The sequence below is a fragment of the Panthera pardus genome, unplaced genomic scaffold, assembly GCF_024362965.1.
Source record: "Panthera pardus isolate Hobbes unplaced genomic scaffold, ASM2436296v1 HiC_scaffold_12, whole genome shotgun sequence".
In the NCBI taxonomy this organism is placed as follows: Eukaryota; Metazoa; Chordata; class Mammalia; order Carnivora; family Felidae; genus Panthera; species Panthera pardus.
Window position 1 is genome coordinate 51,394,278 of NW_026526677.1, and position 17,488 is coordinate 51,411,765.

A 17,488-nucleotide genomic window follows, 5' to 3' on the forward strand; every position below is an offset into this window, starting at 1 on the left:
TTTCTCCTGTTTTTTGTTTGCTTGTTCTCCAGTGTGGAGAACTGAGTTAATTCTATTTTTCAGTATATGACATGTTGTATGGTTAGTGATTTCAAAGGCCCTCTCTCATTTATTTATGCATTCACTTTATTGTTTGCTTAATATACACCCATACCTCACTCCCATTGACCTCGGAAGTACTCTAACGTAAGCAGTGCTTTTATTATGTCCTCAAAAATCATTTTTTACTTGTGCATATATTTTTAATTTATGTAAATGATATTGTTACATGCTTCTTTGCTTACCTTTTTCACTTGGCTCTGAGTCTTTAAGATCATTCGCAATGCCATATGTTCATCTAGACTTGCTCCCTACTGCTGTGCAATATCCTTGGTGCACATCTCTTGCATTTTCATTCATTTCCTTTCCTAGTGAAAGATGCCCAAATTACACAACACCTTATCAACACAAATAACAGAACCACAAATATTACAGGAGTATACCATATGACTATATCATTCTCTAAGAGTTTTTGGCTCCATATTTAGCAACAATTGTTACATCATAGAATACGTACAGGCATAGGTGACCAAGTAATACTAGATTCCTTCCCAGAATGGCTGAACCTTTCTACATTTCCCAAATGTAAATGAGTATTCCTTTATCTTCTACTTTTTGCCAACACTTTAAAGTATCTGACTTTCTAATTTCTGCATGCCTAATAGGGGTAAATAGATACCCCTTTGTTGCTTTAATTTGTATACTTTTCAATACTAATGAAGTTGAATATTGCTTTATATTCTTGTAGCCCTTTGAAGTTAATTTTTGTGAATTCCCTTTTTATATCTATTTTTTTTTCCATTGGGGGTTTCTTCCTTTTCTTCTTGATTTTTAGAATTTATTATGAATTCCTGATATTAAGTTCTTATGTCTTATTTGTTTTACATAATGCAAATATCTCACCCATTTTCTCATTTATCTTTTAACTTTGTTCATAATGTTCTTCGTTGAAGACAAATCCCAGATTTTGAGGAAATCAAATTCATGAAATTTCTCATTATGGTCTGTGCTTTGGAGGTTCCTCACTCTAGGTCATAAAGATGTTCTTTTATATTTTCTTCTACAATGTCATTGCTCTATTTTAACTTTTAGATATTTAGTCCATTTATTTTCTTTTATTTTTTTAAAGGGGAAGATAATAACTTATTATCTATCTATGTATCTATCTATCTATTTATTTATTTATCTTTGAGAGAGAGAGAGCATGTGAGAGTTGTCAAGGGTCAGAGGGAGAGGGAGAGGTAGAGAGAACACTAAGCAAGTTCTAGACCCTGCGCAGAGCCCTTAACAAGAAGCTCAATCCCATGACCTTGAGGTCATGACATGAGCAGAAGAGTCAAATGCCTAACTGGCTAAGCCACCCAGGTGCCCCCGTATTTAATCCATTAAGAATCTACATTGTTCTGTCATGTTAGGTAGAAATCCAGTTTTATTTTTCTCTAGGTAGTAAACTAGTATTTACTAATACTATGTAGTATTTAGTGGTAAACTAGTATTTACCAATACTCTTTACTAAACTATTTGTCCTCTTCCTAATGATTTTTGGAATTAACTTTGCTTTGTACATTAAATTTTCACATAGGTCTATCTATGAGCTCTCAATTCTTTTCCACTTATTATCCTCCCACCGCTATTTTTTTTCACCAGTGTGACCTGGCTTTTATTTTTGTGGCTTTGCAATGTTGCCAATAGAAAAGGAAGAGATTCTATTTCTAACTGTGGTTTTAATTTGCAATTCTCAAATGCCTTGTGATGTGCAACATCTTTTCATGTTCTTGTCAGCCATTTATTTGTATATCTTCTTTGGAGATATACCTTTCAAGTCTCTGTCCATTTTTAAATTGGTTATTTATCTTTCTTGTTATTGAGTTGCATGAGTTCTTTACATTTTCTGGATACTAGACCCTCCTCAGATATATGATTTGCAAATGTTTTCTCTCATTCTGTGACACATCATTTCACTTTCATGGTGGGAGTAAGTTAAACAACACAAACATGGTTTCAGTTGTCTTTTTCTTGGTTAAGCACTCAATCAGTTGCTGTAAACTTCTGTTTTCCAGAATCCAGATAAAGTTTGTTCTGATGGCATTTGTCATATTTTCTTGTATAACTTTGGAGGGAGGGCCCCTTGGATTCCCTGCTTTACTATTTTCCCTCTTTAAAATAATTTTTGATAAAGTTTTGGCTATCTTAATAATCTTTATAAAGAAAAATTAGGGATTTTATTAATCTTCTCATATTCAGATTTTGTTTTCTATTTCATTGATTTCTTCTTTTATTATTTACGTGTTTGTGCCTTTGGATTTGCCCTGCTATTTCACACCTCTGTCCTCAGAAGTTTGAATTAAATACTTAATTTCATTTTTTCTCTTCTCTCTTCCCCTCTCTCTAAATGAGGTATTACTTACATACAAAATATGCACCAATCTTCAGTATACTCAAGAAAATTTTATGTATGTATATATCTGTGTAACTATTATATAGATCAGAATGTAGAACACTCACAGCCATCAAAAGGCTCCCAGTCAACTCCAAATCAATACTCTCTTAAAGGTAGCTGTTATTTAGAGATCTAAAAATATAAATTAGTTTTGCTTGTTCTTGAGCTTCAAAGAGATGGAATCCTATAGAATATATTTCTTATGTGTCTGACTTCTTTTACTAAACATCTTTCTGTCTATGTGGTTGCATATAGTAGTAGTTCATTTTTGAAAAAATATTCAATAGTATCCCAGTGCATGACTGTATCACAATTTATCCTTTCTATTGTCCGTGGAAATATATATTATTTCCACTTCTTTTTTTAAAAATTTTTTTTTAAGTTTATTTATTTTTGGGACAGAGAGAGACAGAGCATGAATGGAGGAGGGTCAGAGAGAGAAGGAGACACAGAATCTGAAACAGGCTCCAGGCTCCGAGCTGTCAGCACAGAGCCTGACGTGGGGCTCGAACTCACGGACCGCGAGATCATGACCTGAGCCGAAGTCGGACGCTCAACCGATTGAGCCACCCAGGCGCCCCTATTTCCACTTCTAAGTATTATGAATAGGGCTGTTATAAAAATCCTTGTACATACTTGGGGTGGATATAAATACTCATCCCTATAAGGTATATATACCACAGAGGAGTGAAACTACTGGATTATAGAAGGAAGACATATTTTCAAGGATAGTTTTCAAGGATATTTCCAAATGGACTTTTTGAATTGATTGTACCAATTTATGATCCCATCAACAATGTAAATTGCTCCACATCCTCAAACATTTTAATCCATTTTTTTTCTTCCTTTTTTTTAATTTTTTTTTAATGTTTATTTATTTTTGAGACAGAGAGAGACAGAGCATGAATGGGGGAGGGTCAGAGAGAGAGGGAGACACAGAATCTGAAGCAGGCTCCAGGCTCTGAGCTGTCAGCACAGAGCCTGACGTGGGGCTCGAACTCACGGACTGTGAGATCATGACCTGAGCCGAAGTCAGATGCTTAACCGACTGAGCCACCCAGGCGCCCCTTTTTTAATCCATTTTTATGAAGCTTAGTGGTATTTCACTGTGGTTTTAATTTATATATTCTGGTGGCTAATTATGTTGTGTGCCTTTTCATATGCTTATTAGCTACTGGAGTTTTCTGACTTTTCTTATTTGTGGGAGTTCCTTATATATTCTGGACATTAAGTCTAAAATTTAGCATCAGGTTATTAAAATAAAATAGTTAAAATGTTAATCATTGAAGAATTCATTATTATCTGGGACACATCATATTCACATTCTACAAATGAAGTTCCTCAAAATCATACATACATTATGTAATAGAACAGGGTTGCAACCTACAGCCTAGAAACCAAATACTTAATTGCAACAATAAAACACTTCCCAAAAGAGAATACAAGTAAGAAGAACTGGTTGGTAATGGGGCTCATAAACAGAGATGTGAGTGCTAACTGCATGTTATTTTCTGTTCTCCTTATAACCATTTGGGAACCTCTGAGAGGAAACATAACTCAAGATCCACTGTAATGATCCAGAATTCTCCCGAGCCCTTCAGTCACTCCAGAGACTGTTCATAGTATCCTTCTGTTGACCTCCTTTAAATGGAACTATGCACAGTATGCCTGGTAGACAGAACACATTTTCCATGTGGGGATTTCCCTTTCTGCCTTGTCCCTGATCTTGACTTGGAGATTTTACTGAGCTCTTTGACTCAGATGACTTATGACAAGATGCCCACTGTCTTGTAGTCTCCACTCTGCCCCTCCTGCAGCCAACACACCTGCAGCAGTTTCCCCCTCAACAGTGAGATGTTTTTACTGACTTTGACATGCTAATTTGATCTTTTTTCCTCCACCTGATGAGAAAATGTTGGTAAGATTATTGAAGGAATGGAAAGAGAAGGTGCAAGTTGAAAAAAGTAATAACCTAGTATATTTTGGGAGTGGGTTGGTTTCAATCTCTTCATAAATTTGATTTTTAAAATTCAACTAATTTTGTCCAATCAGATTCTTAGGGCTAAGTCTTCTGTAATAAATCTAGCCAAGGTTTTTCCCACAGTGGATCTACCTTATCAAACCACAACCACAATGTCAAATTCCCTGTGAAGAAGAATCATGGTCCTCATCCAGGGGAGACATAACCCGAACTTCCATGGAGTCAGTATTGATCCTTTGAGTGGGAATTCTTATGCCTCTGTTGAGCTGGGCTTGGAAGACTATAAATGGATATGGAGGGTAGGGAATAAGTGATTTTGAGCACAAAAGATCTTGGAAACAAAACTGAAACTTAGTATTTTTTCTTGGTTCCTATGGATTCACTCAGAATCTTCTTCCTAAAAATAATTTCAGATTAGACAACACATGGCTCTGTTATCCTACCATATTGTTTGATTCATAATATATGTCACTTTTAGAGAAATGAACTTAAAAGTTGATGTCAAATCTAGGGAAAAGGCAGAATAAAGGAGAGGAAGTTTGACAATATAAATATGATTTTCTTTCAGAAGCTTTCTGACCCTGGGGGCAGATTCACAGTCACCTGGGGGAACATTTTCTCCTCCACATTTGCATTAGAGCATAATATGCTTTTAAAAACAAATCAAGAGAGGTCAGGGGTGTAGGCTTCTACTATGGTGCCAGGATCAGTGAAAGCTCCTATCTGACAGATCACAAGTCACACTCATCTCTGACTCACACTGACCTCTCTGTCTCCTGGTATTTTGGCTCAGGTCAAATTAGCTCAAAAGACATGTATTGTACACTTACTCTGTACCAGCATTTATCCTATTTTCTGTGAATAAAGATGAGTCAGATGTGGTCCCTGCCCTTGAATATCTTACCACCACAGAGAAAGAAAGTAATTTCAATGTAACGTTATTAGCTATGATGGAAGTAAATATATGATGGTGAAGGTACACTTATATATTTAGTTTGTGAATGTGTTTAGTTGTATATGCCTATACCTATATGTGTTCAGAGTGAGTGGGAGTGGGGAATGGGAAAAATGTGTGGATCAGAAAGGAAAGTATTCCCGGATAATATTTTTCTTGAATGTAATCTGTAAAAACATGTAGGTATAAGCCAGATGAAGCTATAGAAATCAGCAATATTCTGTAGCTGCCCTTTCATTAAGTCAACCACTGATTACAGGCATCACTTAAAGCTTTGTGACAGATGTTTAGTTTTATGTTATTTTCATCAAAACTGAGAATATTTGCTTACCATTTAATTTTCCCTGAGATTTAGAGACATGCATTAATTTCTTCCCTGGGAAGTGTGTGAACTGTGGTAGAGAGAGAAGCAAAGTCCAAAGGTCCTGGGGGAGACTCTAAGAACTAATCAGGTTAATACCTTCCACTAGATGGAGGTAATTCTGAAGTTACGTATCTTAAAATAGTGTGTGGTCTCAAAATGTATTTTTTTTTAAGTTTATTTACTCATTTTTGAGAGGCAGAGAGAGAGGGAGAGAGAGAGAAGCCCAAGCGGGTTCCACATTGTCAGCGCAGAGCCCAACATGGGGCTCGAACTCACAAACCATGAAATCATGACCTGAGCGGAAATCAAGAATAAGATGCTTAACTGACTGGGTCACCCAGGTGCCCCTCAAAATGTATTTTTATGTCAGCTATTTTGGCAATGGACTACATTTTTCTTTAGAAACAATTCTATATTAGTTTGATTTAAGTAATTGTTAGATAATACAGACTCACTTGGCCCAGTACATTCATTCAGTAAACTATTATTTTCTGTGAATCTACGATGTCCCTGAGACCATATTGTCACTGAGGATAAAACATGACTATAGTTTGATTCCTCCTATCTGAGATTCTTCGGCCTTAGGAGCTTGGTTTGTTTGTTTGTTTTCCCCAGTATCAAACATGTGTTTGGCCAATAACGTTTGATCAACAAATAAGCTGACTGAACATTCAAAGTGTGATGAATGTTCAAGGAAAGTGATGCTAACTTGAGTAGTGGGCACACATTTGAATAAGGGGATGATGCCCTACAAAAATCAGTGGGGTATAAAAACACAGTGTGTCCTACTTATGTGGTGAGAAAAGTGGCTGGAAATGTGGCCTATGGTCAGATAAGGGAACCATAAATGTGATTGTTTATATTAAGGATTTATTTATTCATTTATTCTTTCTGTGATGAATTGGAACCTTTCATCACTGACTCACAGACCTATCCAGATACCTAAGACTCCATTATCAAATTACATAGAATGTAATACTATCTTTTTGAGAAAACTGGGAATTTCTTTAGCCTAGGAGTTCTTAACTTAAACTTCAGAGTGTTCTTCAATTTAGATGTGAATGCTACTTCTTTATTTCTATTTTACTCTAACAGAAATTCAAATTTTCTTTCTTGTTTGAAGGTTGGTAATTAAGCCAAACTATCATTAGCAATATCTATGACTTTATCACCAACAGAAATTAGAGTTGTTAAAGATACCTCAAAATATCCTTTAAGTTCATTATTTTGAAAGTAAGGTGGTTATTAGACCTGTCACAACATTTTGAATTTTAATGTGTTAATAGGGAAGCACATGTGTTATTGTATATTTGCTTTCTAAAACGATTTTAATAACTGTACTTTAGTGTACTTTAATGTCAGCATAATCAAGGTCCATCCATGTTGTTGCATATGGTATCATTTCCTTGTTTTTTATGACTGAATAATATTCCATTGTATATATATCACAACTTCTTTAGCTATTTATACATTACTGGACACTTAGGTTGTTTCCATGTCTTGGCTATTGTTTTTGTTTTTTTGTTTGTTTTGTTTGTTTTCAAGTAGGCTCCATGCCCAGCACAGAGCCCAAGACTGGGCCCAGTCAGGGGCTTGAACTCATGACCCTGAGATCAAGACCTGAGCTGAGACTGAGTCGGACACTTAACAGACTGAGCCACTCAGGCATCCCCATGTCTTGGCTATTGTAAATAATGCTACTATGAACATGGGGGTACAGATATCTTTTCAAGTTAGTGTTTTTATTTCCTTTAGATATATTCCCAGAAGGGAATTGCTGGATCATATGGTAGTTCTATTTTATTTTTTGAGGGTCTTTTATACTGTTTTCCACAGTGGCTGTACCAATTTACAATCTTACCAACAGTGGATAAGGGTACCCTTTTCTCCACATCCATGCCACCATTTGTTATCTCTTGTCTGCTTTTGATGGCCTTTTTAACAGGCATGTGGTGATATGTGTCCCTGTGGTTTTAATTTGCATTTACCTAATGACTAATGGTTGTATGAGTTCTTTATATATTCTGTATATAAACCCCTTGTCAGATATACAGTTTGCAAATATTTGTTCCCATTTCATAGGTTGGTTTTCACTTTGTAGGTGGTTTCTTTTGCTGTGCAGAAGCTTTTTAGTTAGATGTAGTCCCACTTGTTCATTCTTTTTTTGTTGATTATGCTTTAGGTGTCATATCCAAAAATTCATTACTAAGACCTATGTCAAAGAGCTTTATTCTTGTGTTTTCTTCTAGGGGTTTCATGATTTCAGGACTTACATTTAAGTCTGATCCATTTGGAGTTAATTTTTATGAGTGGTATAAGATATGAGTCTATTACATATGAATATCAATTATCTCACTGCCATTTACTGCAAACACTGTCTTTCCTTCAATGAGCATTCTTTATTCCCTTGTCAAATATTAGTTGTCCATATACATTTGGGTTTAATTCTGGGTTCTCAATTCTGTCCCATTGGTTTATTTGTCTGTATTTATACCAGTACCATACTGGAATTGATGACTATAGCTTTTGATGACTATAGCTTTATCATATAGCTTTTTAGCTTGAAATCAGGAAGTATGATGCCTTTTGCTTTGTTCTTCTTTCTCAGGATTACTTTGGCTATTTTGGGTCTTTTGTGGTTCCATATAAATTTTAGGAGTGTTTTATATACTTCTGTAAAAAATGCCATTGGGACTCTCCATAAGGATTGAATCTATAGATAGCTTTTTGTAGTATTGACATTTTAATAGTATTAATGCTTCCAATCATGAACATGGGATAGCTTTCCATTTATTTGTGTTTTTGATGTCTTTCATCAATGTCTTGTAGTTTTCATAATAGAGAATTTTCACCTACTTAGTTCAATTTATTCCTAAGTATCTTATTGTTCCTGATGCTATTGTAAGTGGGATTGATTTATTTGTTTTCTGGAAAATTTGTTAATTGTGTATAGAAATGCTACTGATCTTGTATATTAATTTTGTATCCTGCAACTTTACCTAAATTCACTGATTAGATCTAACTTTATTTTTAATCGAGTCTTTAAGATTTTCTATATGTAAAATCATATCATCTGCAAATATAGACAGTTTTACTTCTTCCTTTCCAATTGTGATACCTTTTATTTTTTTTGCCTGATTTCTCTGGCTAGGATTTCTAGTACTATGTTGAATAGGAGTGGGCACCTTTGTTTTGTTCCTACAAGAAAAGTTTTCAATCTTTCACCTGAGTATGATCATCTGAGTATGATGTTAACTGTGAACTTGGTCATACATGGCCTTTATTATATCGAGATATGTTCCTTCCATGCATAACACGTTAAGAATTTTTATAACAGTGTCTCTTCCATATGGTTGTTCCTGAGTTATATCCTTTCATAATAAAATGGTGATCTAAGAAATAAAAAAAAAGTTTTTTTTTAATCACAAATGGATGTTGAATTTTGTCAAATGCTTTTTTCTGTATATATTGAGATGATCATATGATTCTTTTCTTTCATTCTATTAACATAATGGGAAATGTTCCACTGTCTGAGAATAGTTGGGTATGACTGCTTTCTCAGTTCCCTACCCAAGTGAGGGTGTAGGCTGGGCTCTGTGGTTGCCTGGATTCTCTGGTCAGGCTTACTAGATGATCAGGTCTGGGTATTATATTCAGTAATAGTATATGAAATAACTTCCCTGCACTGGCAGGGCAGTAGGACAGAACCCACTGTAAAACTCATTGTTTAAGGACCCCAATCAATCCAGAGTGTGCACTGAATTCCCTGGTCAAGTGAGGTCATCAGTTTTGCCCTGCAGATGAAAGAAGGCATAGCTGTGCTCTGCTGAAGTGCCACTGCATGTAGGGCTGTTGTATGGGCTATGCAGCTTTCAGTGTGCTCTGGTTAGCTTCTTTGGTTGGACAAGCTGAAAGCTATATTCAGTGATAAATGGGGCCACAGATTAGATTTCTTGCCTGAGCACAGTGAGAGAGCAGCTCTAAAGATGATTAAGTCTTTTGTTTGTTGTCTTTACATACCCTAAGTTTCCGGATGGAACAGAGCCACCAGCCTCTGCTCTACAAACTCCCAGTTCTGCCCACCTGCCTCTTAGCTTGAGTGCCCCTGGACTGGACTGCTTCTAGGAGTTGTCACCAGCCCTTTCAGTCAGATGGTGCCAGAAGAGACTCTTGACAGTGGGTGGGCTATGTTCTAGCTCTCCAGTCTGGGTGGGAGGGGAATGGCCCACTCAGGCTACTCTTAATTTCTCAGGCAGTCTCTTTAGTTGGGAAGGGCTGGAATTTACCTTCAGCCCAAGCTATGAATTAATGCCGCTGCCTATATGTAGCACAAGAATGTTCCACTGGTATTGGCTTTGCTCTGGATGCAATCAGTTGTGCCTGCCCTCTTCTCAGCTTGAGTGCTGCTGGACTGTGCCACTTTCAGGAGTTGTCATCAGCCCTTCTGGTCAGGTGGAGCCAGAGTCTCTCTTCACAGCAGATAGGGTTGTGATTGAGCTCCCTTTCTGGGCATGAGCAAACTAGGCTCTAGGGCCATCAAAACTCCTTTGAGGATCTGAAACAAGCAGATCTGCACCCCACCTTGTTCTCTGGTCAGAGTGTTCCCCTTATGTGGTTCTACAGATGAGCAAAACTGCTGGTTGGGATTAGTCTTTGGGGAGTGTAGGTATGAATTTGATCTGCCAAGATCTGTGTGCTGATTGTTGTGAGTCCCTCCTTCCTTCTCTATCACAATCAGATTCCCAATAGTTGAGCCCCACCGATTCCTCTGTAGTCCCTGTGGTGTGAGATCAGAGTAGGGTCTCCCTTATAAAGCAACCCACAATGTTGGGGTGGTGCAGACAGTCTCCCCTGGGTTTCCTACTAGAGGAATAGGAGGCTCAGGGGAGACCTCTTCACATGGTGCTGTGCTGGCCTGGGGGAAGGACAATGCAGTCAACAGGAAGCTGCTTCTCTTACCTTTCTAATGCCATCTTTCTTGGTCTCTGTGGTGCAAGGGTTGCTTCAGCCTCACCACTGTGTTCTAGGTTTCTCTCAGTGGTGTCTTATTCTTGAATAGTTGTTGGTTGTTCTTATTGTGAGGGGAACAAAGTCAGGAACAATCTATGTTGTCGTCTTAATGACATGAGAATCTGGTAGGCTTTTTAAACAACTCTACCAAACCATATGATCAGATTATTTTTATGTACTTTAATTAATAATAATTGATCAAATAAATCCCTATGCTATGTCTTAAAAAGGGCACAAAAATGAAAAAGATATAGTTTTCAAAGGACTTTTTAATCTCTGGGAGGAATACACAGATAATGCAAGGCAATGAGAGAAGGTGGATTAGTGCTATTTAGTCTGAACACAGAAAACTAGCCAACCTGGTGGCTTCAAATGGAAATGTTGTGATGGTTTGTCTGCTATTTTGGAAGTTTACTGATGTTTAAGATCTATATTTGGGAGTTCCAGCCAAAGCTTGGGATGGGATTGCCAAAGAGATTATGGCACACCACCCAGTTACTCCCTGGTTTCCTGAGTTTCAAAAACAGCTTATTTTCTCCAAGAAAAATGTCATTTCTGCAAGGCACTTTGGCTCTTTTTGATTTCTTATACCTTAGTGACTGTCTTGTCAGGGAAGAGACAACAGGAAAAGTTGTACACCCAAAGAATTAAAAAAAAACAACAACAATCTATACCATCATAAGACGGGAGAGGTGTGTCAATAGCCACATAAGACTCAAGGGCTTTAGTTGATAATGAAGTGAAATTAAATGCCGTCACTTTATATATTAATCAAATCTTTTTTTATTATTAGAATTTTGATATTCAGAATAAAGAAGATGATTATTTTGATCTACTCTACATTTGCAGATGACACTAAAAATGAATGCACCATCTTGGAAGCATTAAGTTTTGCAACACTGAAAATGTTCCAACTAAAACAGCGTGATTATCTATATAAAGGGGATGCTTGGAATGGCTGGTAGTGATTGAGGGCAATTCTGTAGCCCTTCAAATCTGAATTATATAGTTTTATAATAGTTATAAAACTACATGCTGAAAAAAGAGACTTCTTACTGAAAAAAGAGACAAACCATGAGAGAAACAAATCAGACACAGGTGACAGAATTCCTCCTTCTGGGACTTTCTGATGACCCACACACCCAGAAGTTGCTATTCATTTTATTCCTGGGTGTCTACCTCATCACTGTGCTTGCAAATCTACTTCTCATGTACCTTGTTCAGGTTGACTCCCAGCTTCACACACCCATGTATTTTTTCCTCTGCAACTTATCTCTGGCTGACTTCTGTTTTTCTACCAACATCGTTCCCCAGGCCCTAGCCCACCTGCTATCCCAGAAGAAGGTCATTTCATTCACACGTTGTGCAGCTCAGCTTCTATTCTTCCTCATTTTTGGGTGCACCCAGTGTGCCTTTCTGGCAGTGATGTCCTATGATCGGTACGTGGCCATCTGCAACCCTTTGCATTACCCTAGCATCATGACTTGGAGGGTGTGTGTCCAGCTGGCTGCAGGATCATGGACCAGCGGCATTCTGGTGTCTGTGGTAGATACCACTTTTACACTAAGTTTACCCTACCAAGGCAGCAATAGTATTGCTCATTTCTTTTGTGAGGCCCCTGCACTGTTGATCCTGGCATCCACAGACACTCATACTTCAGAGATGGTCATTTTCCTCATGGGTGTTGTGATTCTCCTCATACCTGTTTCCCTAATTCTGGTATCCTATAGTCACATCATAGTGACTGTGGTCAGGATGAAGTCAGCTGTGGGGAGGCTCAAGGCATTCTCTACCTGTGGCTCCCACCTCATTGTGGTCATCCTTTTTTATGGATCAGCAATTGTCACTTACATGGCTCCAAAGTCTTCCAAAGAACAGGAAAAACTGGTGTCTGTGTTTTATGCAGTGGTGACACCTATGCTTAATCCCCTCATCTATAGCTTGAGAAACAAGGACGTGAAGGGAGCTCTGAGAAAAGTAGCCACAAGGAATTTCTCATGCAGGCTTGAAATCTTCCACTGACAGTGAGACCCTCTTGGCTCCCTACTTATAAGACTTGCTGAGTAGTTCCCTTAGCAAAACTGGAATATTGTAAGATCCTGGGGGCTTGTTGTGGACCCACCCTCCATCCTTCATCTAGCACTTCCTTTATAGAAGAGGAAGGACAATAATTCATGGAGCAATACAATGAGGGTCTGCTCCCTTCTTGTTTTTTGTTTTTTTGTTTTTTTGTTTTTTTTGGCATCTAAGAGTTAGGAAACCCTGCAAGAAACAGTCACATTTTATAAACTCTGGAACCTGTAAAAATCTGTCTTTTTTTAAATCATGTTTTATATTACCAGCAATCTATCCCAGATCCTACTCCATCTCTTTTATCTTTTGAATCTCTCTGCATCATCAAATAATCAATAAATTAACAAACATTAAGTGTTTAATTAAGTACTTAATCACTTACTATGAGATAGGTGCTAAGTATATATGTGCCTGCACATGAGTCTGTATGTGTGTTTGAAGTGGGTAGTGAAGAGCATGGGTACAATGAAGCAGAATATATGAGTTCTGCTGTCCTTCTCACACTCTGCTCACACCCTTAATAAGGGACATGAATATTTTATCTATAAGATAAAGGTAAAGACAGAGTTTTGGAAGCTAACAGGAGATAGTGACATCCCAGGGCTAGAAAGAGTAAGAAAGAAGCTGGTACCAACCCTGGGCCTGAAGGACAATTAGAACTTGGAAAGGGTAGCTGTCTGAAAGCCACCAGACAGGAGCTGTGGGCTTAGATGTATGGAAGTGAGAAAGCCACAAGAATAAATATTTTGAGTTCATTCTCTACCTATCTTCTGATTTCCTGTTACTGTATTAAAAAAATCCAGGATAACCCCTCCATCTGAAGATACTTATTTTAATTCTGTCTACAAAGTCCTTTTTCCTATGTGAGGGAACATACTTATAGGTCCTAGGGATTAGGACATGGACATCTTTGGGGGACCATTGTTCTGCCTACCATACAAGGACAAATAAAATAAATGTAAAGGAGCAGTTAAAGTTTGGCTAAAATTGGAGATTATAAATGTATAGTGGTGTCAATCTACTTAGCTGTGTGATTGCTATTATCCAAACAGAACCCCATGATCTATATTTTCACTTGTAAATTCTTGTAGTAATAATTTAGAATGTGCTGCCTTTCTAGATCCCTTGCTACAAGAGACCCCTTGATACCTGTTACCTCCACAGCACACAGAGTTAGAGTTATTTATAGAGTTTGTGGAAAGGATATGTCTATGCACTGAATACCATTTTACTCTGTTAATTTCACTAATTAACACAAAGCTGTGGTGCACACATCCCAAGTCTGCTATTTTCCTGGAATCCAGAGTTGGACTATGTTCACTGGACAAAACCATAAAGACAGGCTGCTATACTGGTTGAGTGATATGCAAGCTTAAAAAGGACAGTTGATTTCACCCAATCACAAGATTACATACAAAATTTAGTAAACAAAGAATCTTTGGGTTATTCTCAGAAGTTTCCTAGAATTATGTCCATTTATACTCAACTTGGGATTCCTTTACACACTTTTTGTCAAGCAATTCTCATATCCAAGTTGAATAATTTGAGATTGAGGCAGTGTCCATGTGGAGCAGTCTTTCTCCAGATACTGTACAGACCAATTATTGTAGTAGAGGAAGAAGTCCTAATTTGCTATTCCTCTGAACACGGGTACTTTCTAAGCCAGTAGAATTTTTTAAGTATTGCTTTGTTATTTCTCTTTCCCACTAGAACATAAATTCCATAAGATGAGAAATTTGTCTATTTTATTCAGCAATCTGTATTCAGAGCCTAAACAGAGTCTGACACATGCTGAATGATGAGTAAAAATGCACTGAAATTTTGAGTTCAAACTCAAAGTTTGCTGAAAAAAGTGAGTGAAAGAATGAAACAAAACTCTATTATTTATTATCATCACTATCATAAATTTACCTTATAAGCAAAAAAGATCCTTGAGAGTTGCAGGTAGAGTTTTTGGACAAATAGAAAAATGTAAAGCTGAAGATTATAAAAAGACATGGGTGAAGAAGTTCAAGAAAAGTTAAAACAAGTAATGAATGGCAAATTGTAGCGATGTTATCAACCTCCGGATAGGCTCCTAATCTGTGTAAACTGGCGGCATCCTCAGATGCATTGGTACCACAATCCCACAGAATCCAAAGAATCATGATCTTTCATTGAGAAACGGATCCTAGTAGAGTCCAAAATTCTAGTGGGTAGAGCATTGCTCTTAGACTGAGGAGAGACCAGAACCCATTTGAGGAATTATTTTCTCTCTCCTTTGTCCTTGCCTTCCACCCCTTCAGTTTCCATGTCAGTCAATCATAGTTTCTGAGGGCCCAGGGTCCTGAGGATGACTCGCCTCAGTGCAGACTTCACTTCACTGTTCCTTAGGCTGTAGATGATGGGGTTCAACAGGGGAGTCACTACTGTGTAGGAGAGCGACAACAGCTTCTTGCTCTCAGGAGAGGTGCTGGACCGGGGTCGGAAGTATGTGAGGATGGCAGTGCTGTAGAAGAGGGACACAACCAGAAGGTGGGAGGAACAGGTGGAGAAGGCCTTGCGTTTCCCCTCAGCTGAGGGCATCCTGAAGATAGTGGAAAGAATGCGGACATAGGATCCCAGGATCAGCAAGAAAGGAAAGAGGATGAATAAGACAGTGGCTGTCAGAGCCTCCAGTTCAAACAGAGAGGTATCAGCACAGACCAGTGCAATGACAGGGGGGCTGTCACAAAAGAAGTGGTTCACTCTGTTGGGGCCACAAAAAGGGAAGCTGAAAATCCATGTGGTTTGCACGGTGGCCACTGGAAACCCTGAGAACCAAGAGGCAGCTGCTAGCTGGGCACAGGCCTTGCGGCTCATAATGATTGGGTAGCACAAAGGGTCACAGATGGCCACATAGCGGTCATATGCCATTGTGGCCAGGAGGCAACACTCAGCAGCCCCAAAGAAGAAAAAGAAATACATCTGAGAGGCACAGCCAAGGAAAGATATGGTTGTGTCTTGGATGATCAGAGTCCCCAGCATCTTGGGCACAATGACCAAGTTGAAGCCTATCTCCAGGAAGGACAAGTTCCTGAGGAAGAAGTACATAGGATTTTGTAGAGCAGAGTCAGCTGTAGTGACCAGGATGATGAGAATATTGCCCATTAGAGTAACCAGGTAAACAGTCAAAAAAAGGAGAAATAGGAGAGCTTGTACCTCAGAGGATAAGGTTGAAAAACTCACAAGGACAAACTCACTGACAATTGTCCAGTTTCCCCACATCATTCTTCTGTCCAGGATTTCATTGACATTCATGCTCCAGGAAGGTAGAAGTCTCCATATGTTATTTAGACTTCTATTATACCCTTAGAAAGCCTCCCATGGCCCCATTCTCTACCTTTCTTGTTATAGTTGTTGCAAATCAAAAGGTGTACTTTCCAAAATGTAAAAAAATAAGCCTGTCTATGGGATTCATAATTTTTGGAAGAATACTAACCTTTTTTCAGATTGAACTGAGGCACACCATATACCTATATATCTCCTGACTTTGCTCTATAGAGATCAAAATCACAGCTTCATGTTGGGGCTCCTACCTTATCTTTCTTCAACATTCAGTGGTACTAAAAAAGCAGCCAGGCCAAGCATTTCTCCTCAATGCACAATGAAACTCCTTTAATGCACAATGAAAGCTGATGAGGTGAGCCAGGGTATGTTTTCTGCAAAATTGAAGGGTAGGAAAGAGAAAATCAAGGAAAGTTACCAATGATCCTGAGGAAGAGAACTGAATGCGCCCTAATCTCAAGCAGCCAACCCTCAGGATGATTTCAGTATATTGGAGGAATACTCAATATATTCTACATTCAATGTAAATATATTCATTTCTAAACTCAGAATATTGCAATTTATACAAGGAGACATGAAATATAGAGACTGTGGTTTATTTTGATCCCTGGGATAAATATTCTCTGTATAGCTATATGTGATCAGAAAAGGGAACACAAACTCAAGACAGGGTCAGACCATAGAAAGAATCTAGATGTATCGCACATAAACCCTTTCATCAGTTTCTGTTGGTTGACTTGCATCTTGATTTTCAAGAAATATCACTTCAAGTTTTACATGTTAATAAATAAAGACCAACTCAAATATGTAGACTAATATCAAATCCTGTAAGAAATAAGTAGAATGTTTCATCATGGCATCAAGAACTAAACTTCAAAACTGAGACCTGAAATTGTGATAAATATAAACTTAAATGAAGGACTAAATCTAAAGCACTTGCATGTAACTGGTACATAACACATGCTAACCATTGTAGTCATTATGAGATAATGCTAGATTTGTCTTCCCAAATCTACTTCTTATCTCCTTATCTACTGCCCAAACTCACTGAAGTCCCTACTTTTTAATCCTTAAGAGAAAAGAATAGTCTATTCAATGAATACTGATTATCTTCTCTGTGCCAGACACTGTTTTAGATACTAAAGATAATACATCAGTAAACATAACAAAAAAAAAATCTCTGCCCTCATATAACTCACTTTCTAGTAGAAAAGACAGACTGTAAACAAGTCATGTAAATAGGATGTATAGTATGTTACGTGGCTGTAAGAACAATGGAGAAGAATAAAACAGTGGAGAAGGACATAGGCATTTGGGGTG

At 37.9% G+C, this 17,488-nt stretch overlaps 2 protein-coding genes across 2 annotated transcripts; one reads left to right on the forward strand and one right to left on the reverse strand.

Moving 5' to 3' along the window:
* The first annotated feature begins 11,863 nt into the window (after positions 1-11,863).
* Positions 11,864-12,855, forward strand: LOC109271334 (olfactory receptor 2D2). Its single transcript, XM_019456662.2, has one exon. The coding sequence runs from the start codon at positions 11,864-11,866 to the stop codon at positions 12,809-12,811; it is 948 nt and encodes a 315-aa protein (XP_019312207.2). The 3' UTR covers positions 12,812-12,855.
* Positions 12,856-15,163: 2,308 nt separating this feature from the next.
* On the reverse strand, positions 15,164-16,111 carry LOC109271333 (olfactory receptor 10A4). The gene has a single exon (XM_019456661.2). It carries the CDS (start codon positions 16,109-16,111, stop codon positions 15,164-15,166), a length of 948 nt encoding a protein of 315 aa, XP_019312206.2.
* Positions 16,112-17,488: the final 1,377 nt, after the last annotated feature.

Excerpts from the sequence above, each read along its gene's own strand:
- LOC109271333 (XM_019456661.2), bottom strand. The coding sequence starts at position 16,111 with ATGATGTGGGGAAACTGGACAATTGTCAGTGAGTTTGTCCTTGTGAGT.
- LOC109271334 (XM_019456662.2), top strand. The coding sequence starts at position 11,864 with ATGAGAGAAACAAATCAGACACAGGTGACAGAATTCCTCCTTCTGGGA.